We start from the raw sequence: 24,106 nt of genomic DNA on the forward strand, positions 1-24,106 counted from the left end.
TGGCGCCAATGAAAAATACGTGTATTAGGGAGGGGTGGGTAGGTTCCCTTGTTTTATGATAACGTAATATATTCTCAATTTTGTATTATTTTATTTTATTGCACATCTCGTGTAAACTTGGCCACAGATTCCTGAAAGAGAACCTTTTGCACCCATTGATCCCGGTACACGCCAGAATTTTTTTGACACTTTTGTTGTCTGTTTGTTAGCGGGGGAAGGGTAAATTTCATGGGATGTAGGTACGTGACGTAAGAGCTTCGTGACAGCGAGTATAAAAAACAAGCACATCCGCTATGACCGCATTGTGTTTCGCCCATCGCCACCGAACTGATCGTGTCGAATGTTACTACATTTCGCTGGGTTTTTATCTCTCAATACAAATGCCTTTCATCGACAACAACTTTGTAGAGTTGAAAGACTCTGTTTTTATCAAAGGCTTACCAACAAATGCTAACATTGAAGTCTCCCATGTTAGGTACAAGTCGGGACGAGTGAATCGTTCATGCGAAACGTCAAATTTGAAACTAATTTCTAGTTTATCGACGTTTGTTTTGTGATATTGCTCTTTATCTTGATGTAATCTGTTTACAGGCAATACTTTAAAGAAAGATTCGGAGAATGCTGTGTAGAAATGTCTTCCCTCTCGAAGGATAAACGATGGTTTTTCGTGGCGCTAAAGTTTAAATCACCTTCGGTCGCCGAAAACGTGATGGAACGGTGAGTTATTTATTAAAGCTGTCACAGATTTCTGTTTTATCAGTGAAACATCTTTCCTTTGAAACAAACATGTATGAAGATTTCGTTTCCGAAAGTAAAATATTCTCGAGAATTAATCACGCGTATTGTCTCTGATCACAAACTGCCATCGTAAGCATTTTTCGACTGTCTCTTTCTGTCAAAAGTTGACATTTGATTCAATCTCGGGTGAAACCAAGTTTACTTAAAACTGGCCAACTATTAGTTTTAAAAAGGTCCATAATGTTATATATAACTTCACTAGAGTTTCACATGCAAGGCATTTTTTAAAACAAAACTAAACAGGGCCACGGTAAGATAAGTTGGCAAATTGGGATATCTTCTGGATGTTTGATAGTAAAGCTTTATTTATACTAATGCACTAAGAATGAAATTCATTGACAACTTTCTTCACAGCTGATGTCTTTAATCAGAACTTGGACACTCAGATGTAATTCTCCAGTGGAAAAATTTTCAGTTTCAGAATTCTTGGATAATTCACTAAAAATAGAATATCCTTAGGTTGCTATTATAAGTGAGGCACCAGATCTGGAGGTGTCATGTGACTACTAGGACCCCCCCCCCCCCCCCCCCTTCCCCTCCTCCTCATCTAAATCTACCACTGGAGATGTTCAGACAGTAAAGAGAGCAGGAAATGCATGAATCATGTCCCTGTTACACATATGCACTGCTGTTGACTCTGGAGTTAACTATACACTAAGGTGACTTTAGCTGTTACTTTTAGTGTTTCTTGATGATTTTGCTGCAACTTTCATGTCAAATGCTTCTAAAACATTTCGCTAAGCCAGAAGGGAAATTTTCAGGTATTCTGACTTGCATTATTATTTCATTTAGTGAACACCATAGAAACTAAATCAGTAAAATTTTTTCTAGGTTTGGAGGCAAGTATGTATTTGGACATCGAGTGACCATGAGTCACTGGAGAGTACCAAGGAGCAAAGTACCCTCAGGTAAACTCCAACAGGAATCACACCAACCAAATAACAGCACTTGGGAATATAGGGAGAATAATGGCAATGTAGACATGGATAGGAGACATAATGAGGAGAGTTTGAGAGAAAGACGTTCATGGGATACTAACCGTGCATCAAGTGACTTAGTGGGTGATAAGCACAGAGATGATTTCAGGGATGATTCAGACAATATCAGGCATTATCAGGATAATGAAGGACAGACTAGGGATAACTACAGCTATCAAGAACAGACTGAGGGATATTATCCACAGCACTGGAATAATGAACAAATGGAAGAAGTAGATTACTATGAAGACAACTGGAATGGTTGGGATTCGGCTTATAATGGCAGTGGTGAAAACTTTTGTGAAAGAGAAAAGTATGACAGAGAGAAGGTTTGTAAATGGTTCATTGTAGGAGTTATATAACTTCATTCATTTACATTAACGTTTTGCATAGTGCCATGTTCTCTCAGTCAAGAAGAGTCATTGACAGAAAGATGCTAACTTCCTTTTCCTTACCCCTCTACTCTTGAGTTTGCTATTTCTCCTTTGTCTTTCCTACGTACCTTTTCGCTGTTAAGGAACATGTTCAAGTAGCTGATTATGAAAATGAAGCAGAATATCATAGAAAACAGTGAAAGGTTCTGCGGCCATGAAAGAATTGGATAAAAAATTTAGATCACCCCAGTTGTAGTGGAAGAAAAGACCTCTGAGAATACCAGTTGAATGGATGTTCCAACTTAGTTTTGAGAGGGTACATGTAGGAAAACCCACAGAGTTACATGTAGGTTTGTTTGAGTATCTGATTGGTAGTGCTAAATAAATTAAGTAAAATGGCATTAAGGTGTGAAGATTTTATGATAATCTGGTTCTCTGGAAAACTCTATCAAAATGTTGTTCTGTTTTTCTTCCTCTCACCATTCCTCCTTTATACCTTTTATATTCCCCTTTATCATCCAACCTACCTTCACTAATTTCTGTGTATTTACTAGGAACTCCCATATCACCGTGAGGAGGACATTTGGCAAGGAAGAGAAAATAATCAAGATGACAACCAAGCTTTCTTTGACCAAAATCAGTCATGGGACTATGACCGCAGATATAATGAACCAGACAGAAACCAGGAGTTTTACTGTGAACGGTATGAAGAAAACTTTAGTCAAGAGTATGATAATAGCCAATATGATGATTACAGGAGAAGATCTGAAGAAACAAGTCATGACAGTGAAGATCTTCGTGAAACGATCAGAGAGTGGCGAGGTCAAAGGGAAAATAACGGGACACACGAGTTACAGGCACAAAGACAAGGTATGTTTATTCATGTTCCGATTAAAGTCATCATTACGTTGTGGTAGGGCGTTTGGTTATGTGGGAGCTAGGTAATTTTCAGCTCTCCTTCCAGCCACCTCCTAATTGTCCTCCCAAAGGTCCCGAGAACTTTCTCTCCTAGTCAGGTCCAGTAAAGGCGCCTTATTTAATAACAGCCTGTGTTGATGGTCGACCCCATGAACTTTTCTTCTCACTTACTCTTCCACTTGTTTTATTAGCACTATCCTGCACATTTTTTCTTCTCCCTGTGTTTAGATTTGTGTATGCTGACATTCATTTAATGATAAGAAAGCAGTTAAAATTTGACACTATTTGTATCCAAGCTGCACTTTTTGCCGACCCTAAATGTCTCGATGTAAATTTCTGAGCCCTGGGCTTTGCTCCAAACTGTCTTTTTTCTCTGAGGTTTATGATTTGATACCCGTCGTGCATCCCTGGATTTTCCATGTTGATTGGCCTGCATTCGACCCCCCAAAAAGGAAAGATTACGACCAATCTCTTTATGCGGAAAGAGGGGCCTTAAGCGTAGGCACACATCCCTTCGCCAACTTTGACTTAACAGCACTGTTTTCCTTCATTTACAGAAGATATTTCCAACAATTTTTCACGATTCTATGAGGAAGATCACCCATCTAGACGGGAGGAAGTTACTCCCACCAACCCAACAAGGAGAAGACTATCTGACCCTGACGTCCAACAACGAGAATGGCAAGATTTTGCAGATCGGAGATCCTGCAACAACTCCAGAGATTTTACTTCCAGGAAACGTGGGAATTTTCTGGAAGAAAGGCCTAGGTCAGATGAATGGTTAGAAAGTGGTTGGAGGCGTGTTGAGAAAAGACGTCGCCGTAGCATTTCACCTGTTAACTTGAGATCTCGGGACTATGATCATCAAGAGATTCCTCTCTCTGAGGGGCGGGGTCGAAAGAGATCCCCGGAAGCTCATGACATCAGAGCACCTGTCAATCTTAAGCATAGTGCCGATTTTGCTCATTCAGCGTGTGATCACCCCACCAGTTCAACTTCACCACGAAAACGAAATTCACCAGGCAGAAGCACGCGAGATTCATCTAGTGAAGCCTCGCCACTGAGTGAAAGATCAAGTTATTCTTGTAGTGAGCAATCCTCGGAAAGAAGGTTTGGTGGGAGCCGCAGCTTTGATACTCGAGAAAGGCACCATAACAGCAGGGTGCCAAATGAGAGAGGACGCCCTGAACGGTCAAAGAAAGAGGCTAATCTTCGTCGGTCTCTGATGGAACACCAGCACAGAAAACATATTTCATGCGCGGGTAGAGACAGATCCAAGGAAGAGAGATTGAGTTATTCATCATCGGAAAGAGAAAGGAAATCTCCAGATGAACATTGCAGATCAACTGGCTCCCGAAGCACAGCCGAATCCACCTCTTCATCCAGAACTGGAAACAGAAAGAGACACCATGAAGATGAAAGGACAAGGCATAACATGGAATCAAATAAAAAACGTGAGCTTGTAATTTGGGTTTTGATTGTTCATAATGTTCAAGGGCATTCTTTCACTTGAGATAAAACGAAAGCCACATTGAACTTCATGTGGAAAACGCTACCGTAGGAAATAAACTCAACAACAGCTATGTGAGTGATGCCCCTTTCGTATTTCATCTATACATTAGGAAGTAAGAAACATCTTTTAGAGATTAGTACTAAGTAATAAATATGGCAGAGATAAAGATTTTATCGCTTAAGTTTTCTTTTCAGGAAAGGAAACGAGTCATAGTTCCACAGGCCATTCTGGTACTGCAAGCAAAAGTAGTGAACTCCGAGAGGGCAAACCACAGTCAAAGCCATCTGGTGAAAAAAGGACGCATTCTTCTGGAGACCATCTAAGTAGGACGGGAAAGGTGAGCTGATTTCACCAGGCAGTTTACAAATTCTTGCTATGGTTATTTTGGAAAATCAGCAGAAATTCCTTCTGTCCAGTTTGATAGTGAAAGGAAATCCGCACACCTTCAAGAAAAGCTCATGTTGTGAGAAGTTAAAGACAGCTTAGGGTCCCAACATCTACCTACGACCTTTCCCTCTGTTCATGTCTTACTTATTCTGTTTTTTTTTTCTGCAGCCAAGGGATAAAGTAACCGATAAATCCAGCGCTAAAAGAACGGATCGTCTTTTGAACGATTTAGCCGTCACATTAGCCGTGGATAACATCTCCTTGAGACGACCAAGTCCTGATGTAGAGGACAAACATAGAAACTCTGATCGTAAAAGGCAACCTGCAGACAAAAATTCCCCATCTAAAAGGTCGTATGAAAAGTATCTAGACCAGATTAACGAGGTGGACCATATTGTCAGGGATCAAGATGTGCAGTCAGTGGATTCAAGTAGTGGTGGTTTGAATACAAAGGATACAGTAGTTGGCTGGTACACTACGGAAGAATCATCTGAAGGAGAGACAACCGCTTCCGAGAGCGGAACAATGTGCTTAAAAGGGCTCTGTGTAGGTGGAAATTCTGACCAAGATGTCGACAGTGTGGCAGAATCGTATGACAGAGTAGAAGGTTCATTTCATGCGGGAAAGAGCTCTTTGACTTTTGGTTTCAACTACAAGCCTCTTAAGATCTCACTGGGACATCCCACAATTTTAGGCAATACTGGCCAGCACGCAAAAGAAGCCAAGAGATTTTCTGGAGGGTACAACACTAAACTACATGATAATTTACAGTATGCGACAGAGGCAACTTTTGCAGACACCACAATTCAGCCGTTCAGACCCTCCGCCAAACTCTCCGAGTTTACTGAAATAGAAACCAACTCTTCGTGCACTGTCGACAAGCTTGAGAAGACACCCGAGACGGTCGATGAGAAGACTAATGTGGATGAAAAGCTTAGTATAAAGGACTCCAAACAGCTGAATTTCTGCTTGGAGCACCCCGATTTTCAAGAAATACAGACAAACGATACTTTCATTTTCGATGATTTTAAGAAGACGCAAAAGGAGAAGGCCAATGAAGATGCGCTCGCTCTAAAAACCAGTGGCATTAGCTTGGTAAGACAAGAAGATGGAAACTTGCGGGTCGAAAATTGTCATGTTGTTGATATGGAGTTTTCGTCTGATGATCAGATATCTCCAGACGTAATGAAGTCCGGAAACGAATTTTGCTACAGTATAGATTCCAGCAACGTTGAGAACGAAATCGTTAATAACGGTAAAGAGGAGAAGTGTGTCAGCAGGAAAGCCACTCTGGATGTTAGAAGATCAAAGGAAACATTAAATTCAGGAGGCGTTACCTCGAGTGTTATTGTAACTCCCTTGAATCAGAACGTACCAAGCATCTGTGACAAAGAGGACGAGAATGTCGGTGGAGGTACATTAGAACAGAAAGCATACGACGTAGAGCCTAAAGCAGCGGATAGTAGCAGACACAACGCTGCTGGTCTATGTTTACGCTCCACCATACCAAGCATTTATTCGGACAAAGTAAATCAAGATTGTCAAAAGGCCTTAACACAGAGAAGTTATAACATTAAAGACCGTAATTATGTTGGTGGAGGAAAACGGGAAAGAACTACTTTGGATGACGACCAAGTGGACAGCATTTATACTGAAGAGGAATTATCTAGCTGCAACACTTCTAATGTTGCTGACCAGAATCAACATAAAAAACAGCCATTAGGCGCTGACAACCTGGAAAAAGAAACAACAAACACAGAACGTTTGGGTTTGGAAAAAGATGATCTTGGTATTAAAGAGCGTGATACAGCTGGTGTAAGTAAAGAATTAACACAGGTAAATGACCCAAATGGCAAGAAGAAAGTGATTCTTAAGAGTGACTATGTGGTTCACGGCAAGATCATGCAAGAAGAAATTTGTCACGACAATGACGGTCAAGATTATAGCGCTATGATACAGGGATGCAATATGGAGCGTAAGCATGAAGACAACAGTGGACAAGAGACAACGTCTGATGAACGTATTAATGACGCAGTCAAAGGTATCAGTGTTAGTGACGTGAGTCAAGAAGTTGAGCGTAAGAAGGAAGCCACTTACAGAGATCAAGAGCGTTTAAATAAGAGGGGTCTTGGTGTCATATCCAAAGAGAACAGAACCAGTGACGTTTATAACATGAGGACCAAGGAAGGAGAGGGCTCTGGATCTGCTGTTTTGATTTCAGAAGAAGAGGTGTGTGAAGGAAAGAGTAGCATTTCCACGTACTATGATAATAAAGGAATTCAAAAGCGGAGCAAGCAAAAAGATGTTGATTTTGATCACCAATTTGGAGGACAGAAGGTTGAGAGAAGGGCTTTGGGTATGACCGCTATAGATGACTTTGACGTCAGCCATAAGGAAATTCAAATTGAGGATGTGAATTCATCAGATATTGTTAAAAAAATGTACTCTTCCCAAGATTTAACCGCACGTTGTAAAGGAAATTCAAATTGTGAAGATCATGTTACCACCCAACGAAGAATTCATTCCTCAGACAATACAAACCTGTCAGTTAGCTCTTGGAATAAGGATGAGAGATGTCCCATGGTACACAGAAATGGTCTATCCAGTCAGGGAAATTTGCCCAGACGGAAATGTCATCCGGTAACAGAAATTTCCAAAGCTGATGTGGTAAGTAAAGTTACTGGTTTATCGCAGAAGATCTCAGAAGGTTGCCGAAGTTTCGATATACGCGTCCTAGAACGGGGAGATTGCTGTAACGTTTCCCAAGCTGATTCAGGTATCATTGACCGTTCGTGTTTTAATTGGTCACGAATGGAATCCCGTCAGTCGAATCTGGACAATAGTGATAAAACTGTCAGTTCATCCCCTGATACATGTAGCGTGAGTCATGGTCTAACGGAGAATAACCTTTCGGTCAGGGGGAATTTGGAACACGTTGAAATGGAAATCTCGTCCGATGAAGAACATAGGCCCAAACTAACTGGTCCTATAACCAGCGTTGTCGACGAAGCCAGTGGCGCCAAACCTTACTCACCCAGTAGTCCTACTATGAAAAGTGACGATCAGTGTTCTCCTCAACCCAAGGATTCCTCTCCCTATTCCCCAAGTCATCCGACAAACGTCAGTGAAGGAGATCTGGATCAGAATAATCCAGTTAAAGAGTTAAGCTACCACGAAGAAGGTGACGCGCATGGTGTAAGTACATCTGAAGACAGGAAGATCATTGCTGGTCCCGTCGAGAACAGTTTCCAAGGTAACAACGCCGGTCACAATGAACGTACCGTAACTGCGCAGGAGGTTAGGAATAACGGCATTGATATTTGTTCTGAAAGTCTCGTCACGGTGTGCTCAAAAACTGAATCTTTACGCAGCATACCAACTGTGGAAGATGCTCTTGATGTAAACGTGCCATTAGACGATGTAGCACAAAGTGGTGAAAGAAAGACCCGCTGTGAAAAAGAGAGTGTCGATGACAAGGGCATTGCAGCCTCACGTTGTAATTCTTCACCTAATACCATAAATGTAAAAGGCCAGAAATCTTTGCTACGTCGCCCACAGAGGACACAGAGCTTACCCAATATTTCCACAGTGGTTTCAAAACCGAAAATTGTGTATATCTCTGCAACACGGTCTAAAGACTTTAACGCTCATGAAACGATCCCTTCCAAGAATGATAACAGTGTAGATAAAGCAATAAAATCCGACGATGTTAACTGTGTTAAAATACCCATTGTGACAACTGTGGAAATCAATCCCCAGAATTCCAGTCCAGAAAGCAAGCGACCGTTTGCATCTAATGTGTCTTTGGAGCTACACGAAAGATCACCTTGTACATTTTCTAGTTCCCAAGGAACAAGTCAAACAACAGAGGTTACTTTTGAAGACAGCCTAAGTATGAACAAAACTGGTGAAGGCATAGAATTTGATCCTAACTGTGATTCGGTTGTTACTCCAGTAACCTCTGAAGAAATCGAGAGGAGGCCTATAACATCAACGCGTAAAGTTGATCTAGATAAACAAGACGGTTGTAAAAGTCACGAGCGTGCGAGAAAGATGGTTCGTGAGGGTGAAATTTGTAATAGAAAAGATGAATTCGATGAAGAATCTATGGTAAGAGCTTCTGGTCAAGGTGTTCTAACGCCCCAAACCCATTCTGCTTCACCCTCTAGACCCGACCACAAAAGGTCCCACGAAGACAGGGATGGACCTCGGCCGTGTAAGGTGCCAAAGAAATCTCTGAAACTCATCATACCGAGCCATCAGGTATCTGATGGTAATGCCACAGGTACACCACCTCAAAGTGAAAGTAAAGGCGGTTCCTGCGCAGTCACAGTTTCTGACAGGAACGGCAGTAAAGCGGACCCATTAAAAGAACCTGTGAATGTGACTGGTTACGTGATGGCCACTCGACCGCCCACCATTGTTACAGCAAATTCGAAGACTGGTTTCATTTCAAAGAAAATCACAAAACCTCGTGCGAAAATATTGAAGAAAACCACCTCTCATACTGTCACTCGCGCAGACTTGGACTCTGTGTCGCAGCAAAACAGTTTGCCATCCAGTGAGATTGATAACGATGCTAGTGAAGACATTGTGACGGTTCATTCGTCTGAGAATAGGGAAATTTTGACTGATCTTCTTAGCAGCAAAAATACAGAAGGTGAAAGCAATTCGATTTCTCGAAGTGATAGTTTCAAAGCTACAGACAACCATGCGTCATCTTCGTCGACAAAAGACTCGTCGCATTACCAGCATAACAAACATCTTTTAAATTCTGGTGAAAGTATCCGCACTGACGAACACAGGGAGAAGGGAACAGGGCTAGAACCTGATCAGATTGCTTTTAGAATGGAAAGACTTCGGAAGAAGAAAGAAGAAATTGAACAGGTGAAGTACTTTTGAAAACCTTTTACTGTTTTTAATCAGTTGAATTGTTTAATGCTTTAACATCCTTAGTTTCCCTTCTCTGCGGTTTGAAGTTAAATCTAAAATAACGGAATGATGCAAAGTACTAAAAAAACAAACATTGCCATTCAAAGTATTGTTTAAGTGCGTAATTACGTAATTTACATTCGACGATTCGTCCACCAACCTTTTTTTCCGGAAGAAAAAAATAGAGCTACTTTTACTTTTTTCCACTCCTGAAAACCGGCAAACCCTTTCAACCTTAATAGGCGCTGTAGAAAGTGCGAAGTCATTGTTTTAGAGTTTTTGGCTTTCACTGGATTAATAGAAGGCAAGATATTTTCCTCTTTCAGGGATTTTCTTATCGCCTCTGACTTTTTGAAATAAATATGCTGTTACCTTTATAATGTCACGGGTGACATTCTTAATGGCGGTCCCGTCTCCATTAGGAGACGTAAAAATAGTGTCCCCAATTAGAACTTTCGTGCTAAATACACTGACACTCCAATAAAGTGCATTTTTTATTTTTTATTTTTATTTTTTTTAAATTATGAATTTTGGCCAAAATATGTACTTCAAACCTTTTAGCGCTTGGGGTTCTCGATACATTGAACAAGTCAAAAACCTAGGATTGTGAGCCTAGTTCATTTGTCTCCCAGGATAGCAACTGGTAATCAGATGATATTCTCGTTAAATTAGGAAATAATTTCACTCGTCACTGTTTGATGACACCTACCATGAGAATGAGGTGTTTAGCGTTTTGCAGTAAACTTGTTGAGGTCCCCAAACAGTCACTTAAAGGCCGATAAACTATTCATGGGTTTATTTAATGTTTAAGGTGTACAAGAGAGAATGTCAGACGGTTATCAACGTTGTCAAGATGCTAGTAAGGTCAGTTGTTTTCAGTACCACCCATATGTGTAAGTGGTTCTCAATACTACGTGTTGTAAAATCAAACTCTGGTCAATCATATAGTGTGGTTGAGAAGGAAACCTGAATTATTCAGGTTTAGACGAATCCTCAGCTGTGCGAAGACTGGGTTATAGAGTTATCAAGGTTTTACTGCAGTGGAAGAGTTGAGCAAATTGAAGGTCAAGTGTTTCGCTTTCGATTAGAAACAATCTGTTTTTGGTTGGTTCGGTTGATAACCTTTTCAACTTCTTCACAGCTCTGTGGAAATGTTTGAAAACGGTATTTCGCACGCAACGGTCTAATTTTTGCGCGTGAACTGCTTGAGCATAAGTTCCCGTTTACTTCGAGGAAGTATGGAATTAACTTTAGCCAGTGACAATCGCCTATCGACCGAAAACGTTTGGGAAAGTAGTGTTATTGCATTTTTATCTTTTGGGCTGTTTTTATTTTTCAGCAATGACCCGAGATTAGAAGGTATCTTACAGAATGCTGTTCGTCGTAGTTTGCAAGAAATGGGAGAAAGATGTGTGCAAGAGTTAGAAAAGGAGGTTCGTCCTGCAACGTGATCATGGAAAGCAAGAAAGTACTCGACCATAGTCGACTTGGATATGAGGAACAGCGGGTCTAAAATCCTTTTTCAGTGTCTTATCTCCCATCTTAACTTCGACTCTTATATTGAGAACCTTGTTGGAGAGGAATGATAGGGTTACGACAATGTGCCTTCCGTGTATGTACAACAGTTTTCGGTCGATTTTGGTGCATTAAGGGAGATTATGTTAACAATCGGGTGTGCGTGGCATCTTGAGGCAAACCATTGCTGAAGAAAAAGAGATTTAAACAGTGTTGTTCTTGATTTTTGAAATTTTGAAAGGCTCCTAGTTCTTAACAAGAGTTAGCTTTAATTTTCCTAAAGAACATTAATAAAGATTGTGGTTAGTAAATTCAGTCTGTTTAATTTCCCCACCCTTTCAAATGCTTTGGGTACACACCTACCATCTTCCAGGAAACTCGCACAAATGCAATATATGCATTTTACGCATGCAGCAGGATTAGCTCAGTCGGTAGAGTGTTTGACTGCAGAGCGGGAGGTCGCGGGTTCGATTCTCGGGGCCGGACCATTACTCAGGGTCTTAAAATAACTGCGAAATGAAGGTACCTCCTTTACACTGCAAGCGGCGAGAACTTCGCGTGGCTCGGATGACCACGTAACTGGCGGTCCCGTATTCTGTAGGAGACGTAAAAATAGTGTCCCCAGTTAGCACTTCCGTGCTAAATACATTGACACTCAATGATTTTTTTTATTGTAAGATTCAAACAACAAAAAATGATCGCAGAACTTCATTCAGATCGGATTGATTTGCATTCACACTTAACACATACCCAACTATGCGGTACAAGTTTGACCGATTTACCTATCATCGAGGAATGGGAGGTACGCAATCGAAAGTAAGGTGTGTTTGATTTAAAAAACTCATCAATAATTCATGAGCTCAACAACCTATCACGTCCGCTAAAATCCGTCACGTGCTCGTGTTTTAAACCCCGGTAAAACACTTTCAATCTAAAAAGCCTGAGGGCGACATTTGATTTCAGTCTCAGGGGAGTGCTGGGCTGATTGTATTTTGCTTCATTAATATTCTTTATTTAAAAATTCATTCTCATTAGTATTCTTTATATAAAAAATACTAATAAGGATGAAATTTCATTTCATTGCACGTGACGAGTGAATATCAATTATCAGCACAGCAATTGACACAACAAATGGTGGGTAAATATTTAACGCTCTTTCAAAATAACACACGAAGTAAATGTACCATTGCAAAATATTAAACTTTGTTCTTTCACCAATTTATACAGCCAAAAGTTCAGTGACACAGCGGTAATATTGGCTATAGCAGTGTCCAAGCGTTTAAAGCCCCGTGCAAACGGACGCTACATTGTTGGATGTTACATGTTGCGTCCGTTTGCACACTCTGTTGCATGTTGTGACATTGTTGCGTGTTGTTGCGCAAAGTTTGAAACCGGTCAAACTTTTTAGCCAACAACTCCCAACATTTCTTTTGTTCCGTGATCGCCGAAGCGTAGCGCAACAATGTTGGATCCGTTTGCACACCTCTTCCAACATTGTTGGGGCCAAGCACGCTCATTACGCATGGTTTACAAAGACTTATGGGTTGTATCCTTCCCACGACGCACTGCAGGTCCCAGCATTGTTGGGAGTTGTTGCATCCGTTTGCACACCACTGCCAATACACACGCAACAACTCCCAACATTGTTGGCGTAACAATGTTGGGAGTTGTTGCGTCCGTTTGCACGCAGCCTAACACTCAAGACTAGCCAGTTGTGAATACGCGAGGCTCGAGTACTGGATTTTTGTTTACCTACCATTCGGCCATTCCAGAAAAATCTTCTCAAAGAACACTTTTTCAGTGGAATAGTTGACTTTAAGGTACCATTTTCAATTAACTTTCTCTCTTCCTCGGCATTTTTAGGCTTCCGAAAAGCTCTGGAACATGTCCCCTTCGGTTAGTGTCGTTTGTAAACTGGAAAGTTTCTAAACACGTGAGAGATTTGATTTTCTTACATAATAATTTCATACGTAATGTTTTTTGCGTATGCTAATTTCCAACGTTCACAAAAGCGTCATTGTTATCAACTCCATTGAGACACGCTTTTCCAGGAATGTTTTAGAAATCGTTCAATAAATTCACGGGTCGGGTTTTATCGGGGCATAGGGCCACTCGGCTTCGCCTCGTGGCTTTAGGCTGCGTGCAAACGGGCGCAACAACTCCCAACGTTGTTGCGCCAACAATGTTGGGAGTTGTTGCTTGCGTGTTGGCAGTGGTGTGCGAACGGGTGCAACAACTCCCAACATTGTTGCGCCAACAATGTTGGGAGTTGTTGCTTGCGTGTTGGCAGTGGTGTGCAAACGGGCGCAACAACTCCCAACGTTGTTGCGCCAACAATGTTGGGAGTTGTTGCTTGCGTGTTGGCAGTGGTGTGCAAACGGATGCAACAACTCCCAACAAGTTTGGGACCTGCAGTGTATCGTGGGAAGAATACAACCCATAAGTATTTGTAATTCATGCGTGATAAGCGTGCGTGTCCCCAACAGTGTTGGAGGAGCTGTGCAAACGGATCCAACATAGTTGCGCTACGCTTCGGCGATCACGGAACAAAAAATATGTTGGGAGTTGTTGGCTGAAAAGTTTCACCGGTTTCAAACTTTGCGCAACAACATCCAACAACATGCAACAGGGTGTGCAATCGGACGCAACATGTAACATCCAGCAATGTTGGGAGTTGTTGGCCAGTAATGTTGCGTCCGTTTGAACGAGGCTTTATACCCCTATAAAACCCTCCCGCTCGTTTATTAAACATTGATAAAACCGAACGGAAAGTTTGTAGGAAGAGCATATCTTTGGAGGCGAATAAATAAGTGAAATAATTAAAGTTTTGTGTCTTACGAATCTTCTTACGTTTAAAACACGGCCGTCTCAGGGAAATTAGGCATTAAAGAACGCACATAAAATACGGTAAAATTCCGAAAATAAGCCCCGGGGCTTATATTTTTCAAAGGCCCGTTTTGAGAGGCTTATTTTTGGAGGAGCTTATATTCGGAGGGAAATCTGCGTTTCAAAATCGATTGGGCTAGCTTTTAGTGGGAAGGAAACTTACCATTTGTCTTTGTTTTACTTTGTATTCGAGGGCAAATTCCAAGTACAAGCCCCCCGGGGGCTTATATTCGTGAGGGCGATTTAACGGAGGGTTTTTTGCCTTACGATTTTGGGGAGCTTATATTTGGAGGGGCTTATTTTCGGAATTTTACGGTATTAGGAGCGTTAAAACGCTTCCGTTCCTGTTCCTTTCTGGGAAGAATAATGTTGATGCTTGTTGTCGTGATCTATTTAGTTTTTGTCACTTAGTACCGGAAGGTCACTGCTAAAAATCAGGTAAACTTGCCTATGTGGGAAGGGAATGCTCGTCTTTAATTCAGGGTCACATAGCTGTATAGTTACCCTTCAATAGACTTTTCCCGGTTTTTGTTTTAAGTTTTGATAGTGACTAGTTAGCGAATATCCATTGACACTGCTGAAAAGAGCGCCTTAAAACTAAGAATTCGTTAGGTGATTCGTTAAAAGCGAACAAATATATTGCTTTGCAAAGTCGCGAAATTTTACAGTCGGCACTAACGGGCCCCCTACCATACAAACGTGCGAAAAATTCGGCGACTTTGCGGTGCTATCTGTTCGTTAGTTTTCAACAAATCACGTTCAAAGTTGGCATGTGTACTGATTTTTAAGTGTTCTTTCCAGCCTTATTAACGGATTTTCGCTAACTGGTCCCAGTACCGCTGATGTATCTATTCATGTACTGCGGCCTGCATCCCTTCCTTAATGCCAATGGAGACCATAACGAAGAAATAATATACAGCCCACAAGAATAAAAAATTATCATAAACATGTTTATTTCAATTCTAAATTGACCTTATTCTTATTACGTTAAAAAATACCGAGCAAGCCCGGAAAAATCGTCAACGCCGAATTATATCAGGTGTGTCTGGCGCGCTTTGCGGGTATCCACAGGTGGACCCTTTAATTAGGGTTTTTTCTCCTTCTCGATGAACCTTTTCGGAGTTATCGGTTTTCCTGGACTGGCTTATTTATAGTCAGCTAAGCTGACTGTACCTAACCTACGTCATTCACACTTTATAGCTTCCCACTAGACTCATTTAAATTGGCTGGTTAGAGTGACTTTCGTATGACCTTCAAAAATGGTTTCGGTAAGTGTTTATTTGTTTTATCAGCCAATGGATGAAAAGATCAAAACATGGACTCTTCGTTTTCCCGCCCAAAAAACCCCAATATGGCGAAGGCATTGTTCAATTGGCCAATAGTGTTGCAGTGACTGCAGTATGATGTCAGATTGAAGTATCGATTGATTTCTAGAAAGTTCTCGGGCAGGAAGTATTTTCACCTGAGCGTTCGCTTAACCAACCAAAAACTACGTGCGTTTGCGTCCGTCCGATAGACCAAATAAATTGCTCTCTTTCCGTTAGTTTGTTGTTTCTGTTTTGTTCGCGCGTTTCATTTCAAGGTCATACGAAAATTGCTCTATAGGTATGATGTTTTGTCTCCTCTAGTCTGTATGTGTGTAAGATGATTTAAAATGGGTTGATATGGAAAGCAACACTTAAGCCTAGCCTATTTAGTACCTTTGAGCTATGTTTTAAACCTGAACAAAAACCTTTAAAAGCTTATTTATCTGAAAACTACTTTGCCAGAAGCTATACTTTACAGTTGTTCAAAACAAGGGTAAGTTTCTGTACCGACAACAATTGCAAGGTAGAAGTCGCCTAAGGCGATCATGATTGCCGTTTGCATTGTTAGATTATTAATGTATTTTGTAATTAACAATAGTCTATTTTTTTAAGCTTTTATTTGCAAACTTCCCTATGATTGTGCAGTCAAAACTAACATCTACATTGTAGTTCTGTTTTCAACATATGGTGTATACGAAAAACGAAAGGGTAATTTAGCGTCCAAGCTAACTAGACGATTTCTGCCTAATTTTTTACCGTTTCTTAAAAATCGGTGTTGTCAATATCCTTATTTGGAAAAAAAATTACATTTTGTACATACTATTGTGTGAAAATAAAGTTTTCATTAAAGGATAAATCCGTAATGGTAGATGAGCAGATTAGTACATGGAGGTAATTAGTGAATTGCAAAAGAGAACGCTTGTAACATAAAACTCTAGTTAAAAAAAATAATTTTTTTTTCAAATTTCGTCGTGAATTGTTTTTTTCAGTCTAAAACTGGAACCACTAAATTAGTAGGGACCTATTTATATACAATTTATAAATCATATGCATTTATATGCAGTCCTGACTGAACGAGGAAATTAAGGTTTTATCGTACAAAATGTGCTAAATATATATTCTAATTCTCCAATTGTCCTGAGCCGGGTTGTTCAAAGCTGGGTTAAGGTAACCTTGGGTTTGCGAAATTTGAACTCAGATATGAGAGCTTAAAAAGCAAATTCAGTTTAATTCTCTTTGCCTACAATACGATGATTGGATACTCTAAAAAGAATAGAGGAAATTATCCGAGAAAGTGCTTTTGATAAAAATGAAGAAAAACAGAAACCCTGGTTAAAATTTAACCCTGCGTTTGCGCTAACCGGCGTTCGAACAACTGGGCCCTGGTGAATTTTTGTTGGCTAATCAGTCCCAAAATGGAACCAATACTATGATTACATATTTTCCTACATTTTTAAAGAACACTTTACAGAAGGCAAAATAAGGATCTTATCGTAAAATGTGTTCAATTATGTGTGCTTAATAATTCCCTCTCCCCCAAATATCGCTGTGTAGGGTCTTTTTATTTATAAATCCCTAGATGAAACCAACAGTTTTTAATTTATCATGAACGGAGCTAATCTTTATTGTCAAGTGGTAATGTCGTCTCAAAATCAAAGTCAATTTTTACCGCAAATGATCTGTTTTTCCTAACAAAACGGGGCAAAATGAAACTTTATCTTATGAGCACTGCATGATTAAAAGCGAAATTCTTACTAGTCGCGAAGTGTTGTAAAATAAGTTTGTACGCCAAAAAGATGAGTCCGCACTCTTAATAGTTGCACTATGGGTAGGGAAAGATGGAGGGAAATTTAAAAGTTTCTATCGGAATTCAATTCCAACTATTTCCTCTTCAATTAAGACATTTTACACTTTCTCTTTGATAGGTGTAACTTACGCCGTGAATACAAAGAAATAATACACCAAATCTGCAGTGCATAGAAGTCCATGATCCGTTTTTAGAAAACTTTCTCCCATATATTTTCTGTCATTGTAGTACAGCCGAATTACATAAACAAATTTTATTTAAACATTTAAACACGGTCACAGTTAAAGCTACAAGCTTGTTGGCCGTGTATAACACACACAAAATCCAAACTGGTAAAATAAAATTTTATGTAAATAAAAGCATAATAATATAAATAACAAATTTAAGGGATTTTGACCCCTACGCCAACCGGGTGAAAGGTCTAGCGTTACTTGCAGTATTGTCATCTAGTGTACTCGTAAGGCTGGTCCATACAATTGCCCCTCTGTGGGCGATAGAGCTCTTGATATTAAAACTATCGAAACAAGGAATCACTCCATTTCTGAAACTGTCCCTATTTTTTGGTCGTGCCGCGACTAAACTCTATTTGTATAAAGGCCTCGTGGTAAATTGCATATAATTCTCGCTGCCCTTCGAGAGGATTGTCTCTAGTGCATCAAAGCCTTGCTTCAACACTAATTTATCGTTAATTTTCAATAAAGTGATTGTTGCTTTGAATCATTAGACAAGTAAAGTTTTTTATGCCAATAACATTATAATTAAATCTTCTGCCCTTCGTTTGAACAGAGCTTAAATTGTTGGCCGGTTTTGCCCGCAAGAACCCAATAAATTACCAGGGGAAATATTCAACTAATTACAATCGATATAAGAGACGACTTTATTGGTTTAAAATACAAACGCTAGCTAGAAAATGTTTGAAGTAGTATTATCTTAGGAAGAATGGTGACTTCCACTTTTCACAATAAAGCTATCACTGCTCAGCGCCTGAACACGACGCCAGCTTGTTTTTGTCGTACAAAAACGCTATTAGCAATACTACAGCTATTACTACTACAGCTACTAGAAATACTATGGCTACCTCATTGCTCACCCAAAAGTTACAATCTACCCCCGTAGCTTTGCCTGAAGGTTCTTTCCTTTGAGTTTCTACAAGTAAATCGGTAAAAATGGCAAGTAAGGTGACATCTCGGCCTATTATGAGGTTGGTCACTTAATCACACCACAAAGTGACTAACTAAACAATTACTTGACTAAAACACAATACTCGAGCTTTCGTCGAGGGACTTTGCCATCAACCATTCTGGCTAGGGAATAAAGTTATTTCAGTGATGTACTTTTAATGTAAAGACTCCAAAAAGTATGAGTTCAGTGAGGTTCCCTCGCATTTCACTCAAAAGATATAAAGGAAAACTAACCTATGTTGTCATCAACGCTAAGCTACAAGGAGGGACAAGTGTTGAGATACTTCTATAAAATGGCCCCTTTTTGAACAGTGGACATACCTATCCCCTCCCCTTGTGTACGCCCACCCCCTCCCCCCAAAACCAATATTTTGAGGTACACATTGTTGAGCGAAGTTAGAATACTCTCAGCAGTAAGAATGTTAATTTTGAAGTCAATCAGGAAGCAATCCTGAGGGTATCAAATTGGTCATGACACAGATTTCTTCCATAGCTCGAAAGTAAGAGTAAAGCTCTCTCTTTGCTTTTGAATGTTCTACGATGGGTGTGAAATGAGACTTTCGTTACATGCCACAAAGAAATGGGAGTTTAACCTTCCCCTCTGGTAAAACAAAAAACAAAAATATCTGTTACAAGCATGCAAATGTTTTAATTTAACCATAAAGAATACTCTTACTTTAATGTTGGACTGAGCTTTGTACTTACCCCTTGATCCTGGAGAAGCGTCTCTGCATACTTAAAGAGTAAAAAGTCAATGGGTTAAAAATAATTCCACCTGAAAGGCTCTACAGCACTACTGAGGTATCTACTCGAAGTCTTATGCTGGGCTTACACGCTCAGTCATAAACCAGGCATTAGAGCGGTTTTCATTTGAGTGTCGAAAAGTAATTGGTTTTGCACTTTCTACACGATGCGATTGGCTTAAAAGATTCGCGCCACCTTTTCATCCAATCAGAAGTAAAACCAAAGCCAATTGTGACGCGCTCGCATGCATTTTCCCGCGCTTTGCGTCAGCCACATGTAATTACTTCGAGTTTTGATTGGTTCAATGTATTGTCTGTGTCCTATGTGATTGGCCAGAGTAATTACTTTGGTTTTGGTTTTACGACACTCAAACGAAAACCACTCTATTCGGTCGTCTATGTCGGATAACAGGGAGCTATAGCAACCACGACGACGAGGTCACTGAGATCGTCAAAAACATTTGATTTTATCAGAAAAACAACAGCTTTGCACGTGCATCACTCTTTTCGGTACATTTCATTGACTTCCACTGCAAGACTACGACGTGAAACTTCATAATGAAGGACGTGAACACACCACGACGAATTCTTCTTTCTCTTCTTGGAAGCCGTCCTGTAGTATTCAACTCCAAAAATTTAACAAGCCAAGCGAGGCTAAATAAACGCGATGAAGAGAAAATGAACGCAAGTGATGTTTTCACTGCCTTTTTCGTCGTAGTTGCTTAATAGTCGGGTACACAGGAAACCAAAATGTGACACCCACGGGCATTTTTGTCTGATTTTTGGCAACATAGCTATTCTTACTAACTAAAATACGCTGATCTGGAAAATCACTGTTGCCAAGCTCAATTCTTGTGTTAAGATGGTCTTTTTAGGCATTCATTATGACGTGATTGTCCAAATACGGTTTTCTTTCCTTTCACTAATTTTAACTTAAATTTAACCTGAAATGCCTTCAAATTGTGATACATGCATTGTAAAGATGGTTAAGATAATTTCTCACAGGTTTTACACTGAATATTAATGATTATTATTCATTCAAAATGTTTCTGATTGGCCAAAATCACACGCATAATTCATCATAACCAGCTACTAGTGACAAACTTTTGAAGAATTTTACCATATCGAACCGATGACGTCAAAAAAGCAGCACAGTTGCAGATTATTGAACATTTAATCGAGAAGATCTGGGGACAAGTTTGAGTTGTTTTCAAAGAGAGTAATGGCGAAGTGAGTAATGGCGGAACATTTTACTCGTTTCACGGCGAACTGTTGTCTTCAAACATAGCAGGAACAGCAAGAAGACAACTGGACGGACGACATCTGCTATTAAGAGTATATTTACAGACCGGAAAAGCCCTTTATATCCTAAACTTCCCGATAAAGATGCACTATCGATATGAACTTAACATCGACGTAGGTAAGCATGCTTTAGCTAGTTTTTAAACTTGGAATTATGTTGAATGACTAATAAAGCAATAATTGAATTCGGCTTTCGTTGCATAATTCTTCATATCCTACTCAGCCTCATTCAATAATTGCTAAATTTGAGCCGTCAAGTGACAATCGACCACGCCCTCAAAGAAACTTCACTTTCCTTGGGGTGTTGCAAAGTTGTGGCATTTTGGTCAAAAACATTTATATTGTTACAGTTGGAGATAAAGTCTTAGTATTTTCCCGTATACTGTTGAATCTCAATTTACTCTTGCCAGGTCCATGATGGTGACTGGTTACATCCATGTAAAATCATCATCTTCATCATCTACATTCTATGTTTCACTCCTTTCACGGGTTAAGATGACCTTAGCACATTGGCCTGCTGGCTGAAGTTGTTGTGAGAATCTACTTATCTAACCATCCTTAAGTATAAGGAAGCCCGGTCAACGTCAATATGGCGTCTTGGTTTATACATGGGGGACGGGATGGGCTTACTTTTGGCATAACAAGTCGTCAAAGGGTTTATTAAAAATTGAATAAAACTGGATTGACAGTGTTTCACATTAATGGAACGTTAAATTTCAAATATGTTGCGTAAACTAGTTAACTCCAACTGCTTGTACCAAAATTAAGAAATGCCATCGAAATGCCACTCCGGATATTATTGGTTTACAAATATCTGACTTACTCGTGGGACTGTCAGGTGGTGTTTCCGATTTTCTCCTTCTTATTTGCGATTCTTGTCCCTCTATGGTAGGGGTTGCTCGATTTCCTGCCATTGCTCCACTTGGTCTAATTCCATCACTATTGTTATCACCCTCATCTCTGCCATTGGCTTGAGCCTCAACTGTAACCTCTGAAGAAGCATCCATACAAATAAGGAGTGTTTTCGCGCTTTGCATATAATGGTTTACAAATTACTGTGGAGTGGATAGTGAGGTTTGCAAAGCCCTCACACAATTCACCTTGATTGAATCACTGGAAAATGATAGGACATGCTAACACACCTAAAGATCTTTCATAAGTATTTACGCTTTTACGTGCGACACCGTATATCAAATACTATGTCTAACATTCCAGCTATGCCTGATTGCAAGTTGTGGAGATTTCATCACTTTCTATCGCTATGAAAAAAAGGGAAACGAACGAGCCCCAAACGTGTAATAAGATGTAGACTGTTTCAAGCTACCAGACATTACTTGGCTAACTTTAAAGGTTCCAACGAACTTTCTCGCATATTTCTAAATTTGCTATTCCTTGAAACGTTTCAAAGCTTTTCCAAACTTAAAGGTACCAATTTCACATCATTTAATTTAAGAGAAAAATATTTTTTACAAAGAGAAGAAGCCTTTTGTAGCGAACTTATTTAATGGTCACATTTAAAGGTGTCACTTAAATAATGCATACGCTTTTCAAGTGAAAGGTCTTTTAGGTGTATATATAGGGCTAAGATAGTATTAAGATAAAATTGCAATAAATTTTAAATTGATGTAAAGAGGCAGTTTTATCATTTACAAAGCCGTTCGCGTCGCTTCTCATTCGCGTAGTTGGTTTGTTTACGCCCCGAGAGAAACCTCTGCAGCGAGTCCTCTGTGGTTTCCGTTGAGGGTGCGGTTTAGGGCCTGTTTACAAGGAGAGAGGATTACCCTTGTGCTAGGGTTACCCTAGCAAGCGGGTTAAAGATAGCTCTGGTTTACAAGCAAATTGCACAGGTAGGGTTACCCTATCACCCGGGTAAACTTTACCAGCTTTGTTGACGTGTTTCGTCATGCGAGACGTAATTCTTTGAAAAGTCTAATGATTAAAATAAAATTTAAAGTTCTCTACGGTAAACACGTTAGAATTCACGAAAACACGGGAAAATATTATCGTCGTATACGGAAAATACCCTTTATTGTTCAGATGTTTATAGTTTAGCTCAGAAATTGGATAATTCCGTTCAAATTGTCAAGATTACTGGTCACGCATGAGGGAGGAAAGTTGTCCCGGGTAGGCGAGTTATCTCTAGTAGAGCGTTTACAAGGCAGGTAGGGTAACCCTCTTGCTAGGGTAACCCCTGCACTCAGGTAGGGTTACCCTAGCGCTAGGGTAACCCTACCTGTCTTGTAAACACGTCTTGCTAGGGTAAACCTGGCTCCAGGGTTCCCCCCCCCCCCCCCCTCTCCTTGTAAACAGGGCTTTAGGCACCTAAAGAATTGTACGTAACCAACAAGTTTAAAGACCGGATTTATTCAGTTGAACAACTTAGACGAAGTCCTTTTTGACTGATTTCTGTGCAAAAAGTTGCCCGCGTGAGACTTTCTCCAACGAGCGTTTCAAGGCATTAAAAATGAATTGTTTTATAATAAAGTCTTTAACTCCTTATCAGTCCGAGGCGTTGTATTATGTTGCAAATACTTTACTGTAAGAGCTCGTAATTAAAAAAGCGGTTAAGTTTCACCTAGATTATTCCTCAGACAGTCTTTTGTCGTCAGAATATTGTCAAAACAGCGAGAAATAGTTTGGATAAAGCGATTAAAATATCCATGTTTCGCTGTCTGGAAATACTTGTCCGGAAATAGGACGAGCAATCATTTCACAAGTATTTTCAACAGCATTATATTTCTTTTCCTCGCTGCAAAAGTTTCTCTCGAGGCCTAAACAAACCAACTACGCGACTGACATGCGACGGAACGACTTCGTAAACGCTAAAAGCCATGTACGATGGAAACCTCTCTAGGTATTAAGAAGACGACTGACAAGATTGAGAGTGCATTTTATTGGCCAGGTATTCAAGGTGATGTAACCCGTTTCTGCAAATCATGTGATGTTTGTCAGAAGACAGTGAACAAGGGATCTGTTCCTAAGGTGCCACTACAAAAGATGCCTTTGATCGATAAGCCATTTAAAAGGGTAGGCACTGACCTTGTAGGACCTATCAGTCCACCAAGTGTCATGAAATGTAATGTAATTACAGAACATTATTAGACTACACTATGTTTCATTCTTGTTACCAAGTGAGCCTTTGTGAGCCACTTTTAATTTACCTGTCCCATTTTGAAGATCTTCATTTTCAACGGGTTTTTTCGCGTCGTCTTGTGTCCCTTTAGCATTATCGTTATTGTCCAGTCTTCCAACGTCATGGCGCTCTACACTCTGCCCTGTGACTGAAACAATAATAATATTACTACACCGTCAGGTCAGATGATGTAAAAGTACTCAAATCGCGCTGACACTTCGTAAAACCAAAGACGACGACACCAGGTAACAATATTTACACTTTGTTGATAACTTTTATCGCTTCTAGTTCACTTATTTCGTCTAAGTTTCATTTCCCATACAAACTCATGTT

General features: G+C 40.1%; 2 protein-coding genes across 3 annotated transcripts in view; one reads left to right on the forward strand and one right to left on the reverse strand.

Annotated features, from left to right (window-relative positions):
- The first annotated feature begins 294 nt into the window (after positions 1–294).
- On the forward strand, positions 295–11,725 carry LOC140922620 (uncharacterized). Of its 2 annotated transcripts, none has more exons than XM_073372603.1 (9): positions 295–475; positions 592–717; positions 1,630–2,104; positions 2,704–3,019; positions 3,625–4,521; positions 4,775–4,917; positions 5,136–9,854; positions 10,711–10,763; positions 11,239–11,725. In XM_073372603.1, exons 1-9 carry the CDS (start codon positions 381–383, stop codon positions 11,348–11,350), a joined length of 6,936 nt encoding a protein of 2,311 aa, XP_073228704.1. In that variant the 5' UTR covers positions 295–380; the 3' UTR covers positions 11,351–11,725. The 2 variants fall into 2 exon arrangements, with proteins under 2 accessions (XP_073228704.1, XP_073228705.1); XM_073372604.1 differs by having other exon boundaries at positions 3,628–4,521.
- A 9,454-nt stretch (positions 11,726–21,179) lies between these two features.
- The window catches only part of LOC140922621 (uncharacterized), a 28,649-nt gene continuing 25,722 nt past the window's right edge, over positions 21,180–24,106 (reverse strand). Inside the window, exons 9-10 of the mRNA XM_073372605.1 lie at positions 23,802–23,921; positions 21,180–21,631 (exon numbers count right to left, since the gene is read on the reverse strand). Of these exons, the coding sequence (XP_073228706.1) occupies positions 21,375–21,631; positions 23,802–23,921 (377 nt within the window). The 3' untranslated portion in view covers positions 21,180–21,374. The remainder of the gene's footprint in view (positions 21,632–23,801; positions 23,922–24,106) is intronic.

This window comes from Porites lutea, chromosome 13 (assembly GCF_958299795.1).
Source record: "Porites lutea chromosome 13, jaPorLute2.1, whole genome shotgun sequence".
In the NCBI taxonomy this organism is placed as follows: Eukaryota; Metazoa; Cnidaria; class Anthozoa; order Scleractinia; family Poritidae; genus Porites; species Porites lutea.